General features: G+C 43.2%; 1 protein-coding gene across 1 annotated transcript; it reads right to left on the bottom strand.

Moving 5' to 3' along the window:
• Positions 1-677: 677 nt before the first annotated feature.
• Positions 678-1,550, bottom strand: LOC118753295 (piggyBac transposable element-derived protein 4-like). Its single transcript, XM_036488167.1, has one exon. The coding sequence runs from the start codon at positions 1,548-1,550 to the stop codon at positions 678-680; it is 873 nt and encodes a 290-aa protein (XP_036344060.1).
• Positions 1,551-2,200: the final 650 nt, after the last annotated feature.

Genomic DNA, 2,200 nt, shown 5'->3' with positions numbered 1-2,200 from the left:
TGTCTCTCTGTACCTGCAATGAGAACTGCCGGACCGGTGTTGCGGCCGATCTGGTTCGGCAGGTAAATTGTGATTTCCTGTTAGATTTCTGTTATTAGAACTACCTGTTTTGCTCTGGCCCATGCGACGTAGCGCATCTGCACTGGTCCCTGGTTGGTCATCGTCCCTTGCATGTTCGATGAACAGCGCTGCCTCCTCGGCGGTTAACTGGTCCAGGAAACTGCCTTTCCGCCCAGCACTTCTTGGGCCTTCCCTCGCGCTGCTGTTTCTTGGCGTCTCCAGTACCTTAGTTGTAGCTAGCTGTTGTTGTGGCTGTCGAGTTTTGTGTTTTTTTGGTTTTTTGGTTGTTTTTTTGTTGTTTTGACATCATCTTGTTCGTACGACCACCTGCTCGACGAGGCGAGCTCAGTGGTCTAAATTTTCATAGGGGATCTTCAGAAGTCCGCCGCGCCAGCGCCCCTTGTCGCGGTAAGGCCACCGTTACTCCCCGATGCGGCCCGGTGTCGGAAAGGCGCCGTTCGAATACAGCCGGATTAAACCCTCCTGGCTGCAAACCGTCCAATAGGCACGGTGTCGCTTAACATCCTGGATTAGGAGGTGGCAGTTCTTGGTCACTGTTCTCCAGCAGCCCAAGTCTAGAGAGAAGGTAGCGCGGAGGTCTGCACATCCGCGTTACCTCAAACCAGAAGAGGGCTGGTTGGTGATGCAGCTAAGCCCCCGCACCAACGACAAGGTGCCTGCCCTAGCGAGGGAGGATTAAGATCGTAAGTGTATCCTGTCTTCGAGTCACATCGCATCCAAATTTTGATTCCGCGCTTTATGGGTTTCATTGGCATATATTGCTTCATGCTTGATCTACCTTTGAATTTTACCATGCATTCGTCAATAGACTGAAATGAACTTTCACTTCGAGCAGCTGCAAATGTTTGTTTCAGACATTGCACAACATCGGAGATGTAATAATCTCTAGAAGCGTTGGTGGGCTTATCGCAGTCATTAAAATATAACTTTGATGACAATAATAAAAAGCGATCTCGTGATATACAGTTTTTTATAACTGAATTTCCCATCGATGGATTTTTGCTCCAATAGTCCTTCAGAGAAGGCAACTTATTATAATGCATAATTAATGAAACGCCCAGAAATACCAGAATTTCATTCGGATCGGTTAAATTTCGCTTTGACTGAGCCCGGCGATTCAAAGCTGTCAGACGCGGATTAGTACATTCAGCAATTCGAATGCTCAAACTGTAAGGAAATATCGTGGAAAACACTTTGAACTCGGTGCAATCGTGAGCAAAATCGAGAAGAATTTTGCAGTCTCGCTCAGTTGGGATTTCATACTTTGGATTGAAGTTCTGAGAATTATCCGGAGCAACATTTACCCACTGGGCAACAGACAGTATCTCGTCGTTTATCTCTGTAGGCTCAGTGGCCGCATTGATATTATCGTCAGCTTCTGATGCAGATTCAGTGTATTCGGAACTCTCAAGCAAATATTCACTCCCAGAGTCCTCAAAATTAACATCCGAGTCTGACTCTTCAGACATAATACGCTCAAGATCCTCTTGAGTTAGCTTCCTTTTCGCCATCTAAAAAACATATTGGGACAATCAATCCCACGTAAAATACATATTGGGACAATGCATCCCACGTAAAAAACTTATTGGGAGTATATGTCCCAATTTTATAAAATTAATTCTAACTTACCTTATAATAGCAAAAACACCACTAAACAATTTAATGTAACAAACCAAACACTTTTTTATACAAACAAATGCAACTTTTGTTGATCACGCTTCTATTACGACTAATTTCAGCAAATTACCGAAGAAAACTGATCAAATTCCACGTATATTGCGAAATACTTTGTCATGCGGCGTCTATGCGCTGAAATGTACCGCTATGTTTTTGTTTACAATTGAAAATAGGCACTTAAATCTGTGTTTGGGACTAATTATATGAGCAATCGCATGCACAGTAAAGAAAATACGAAAGTTAGAAATTTGGTGGGATGTATTATCCCAGTAGTCCCGAAAGGGTTATAGAAGCTGTGGACACTGGAGTAAAATTTAAACAAAAAAACAAAACCGACTTCAATTCTCATTTACAAATTTAAGAGTACCGTTATTTTCTTCATGGCCCAATTATCGGATCTACACTCAATTAGTAGGAGACTACCTCTGAGGAACCACCTTTC

The sequence above is a fragment of the Rhagoletis pomonella genome, unplaced genomic scaffold (assembly GCF_013731165.1).
Source record: "Rhagoletis pomonella isolate Grant_MI unplaced genomic scaffold, Rhpom_1.0 Rhpom_scaffold_02329, whole genome shotgun sequence".
NCBI classification, from domain to species: Eukaryota; Metazoa; Arthropoda; class Insecta; order Diptera; family Tephritidae; genus Rhagoletis; species Rhagoletis pomonella.
The sequence above is the reverse complement of the archived record's forward strand: the minus strand, read 5'-3'. Positions and strand labels throughout refer to the sequence as shown.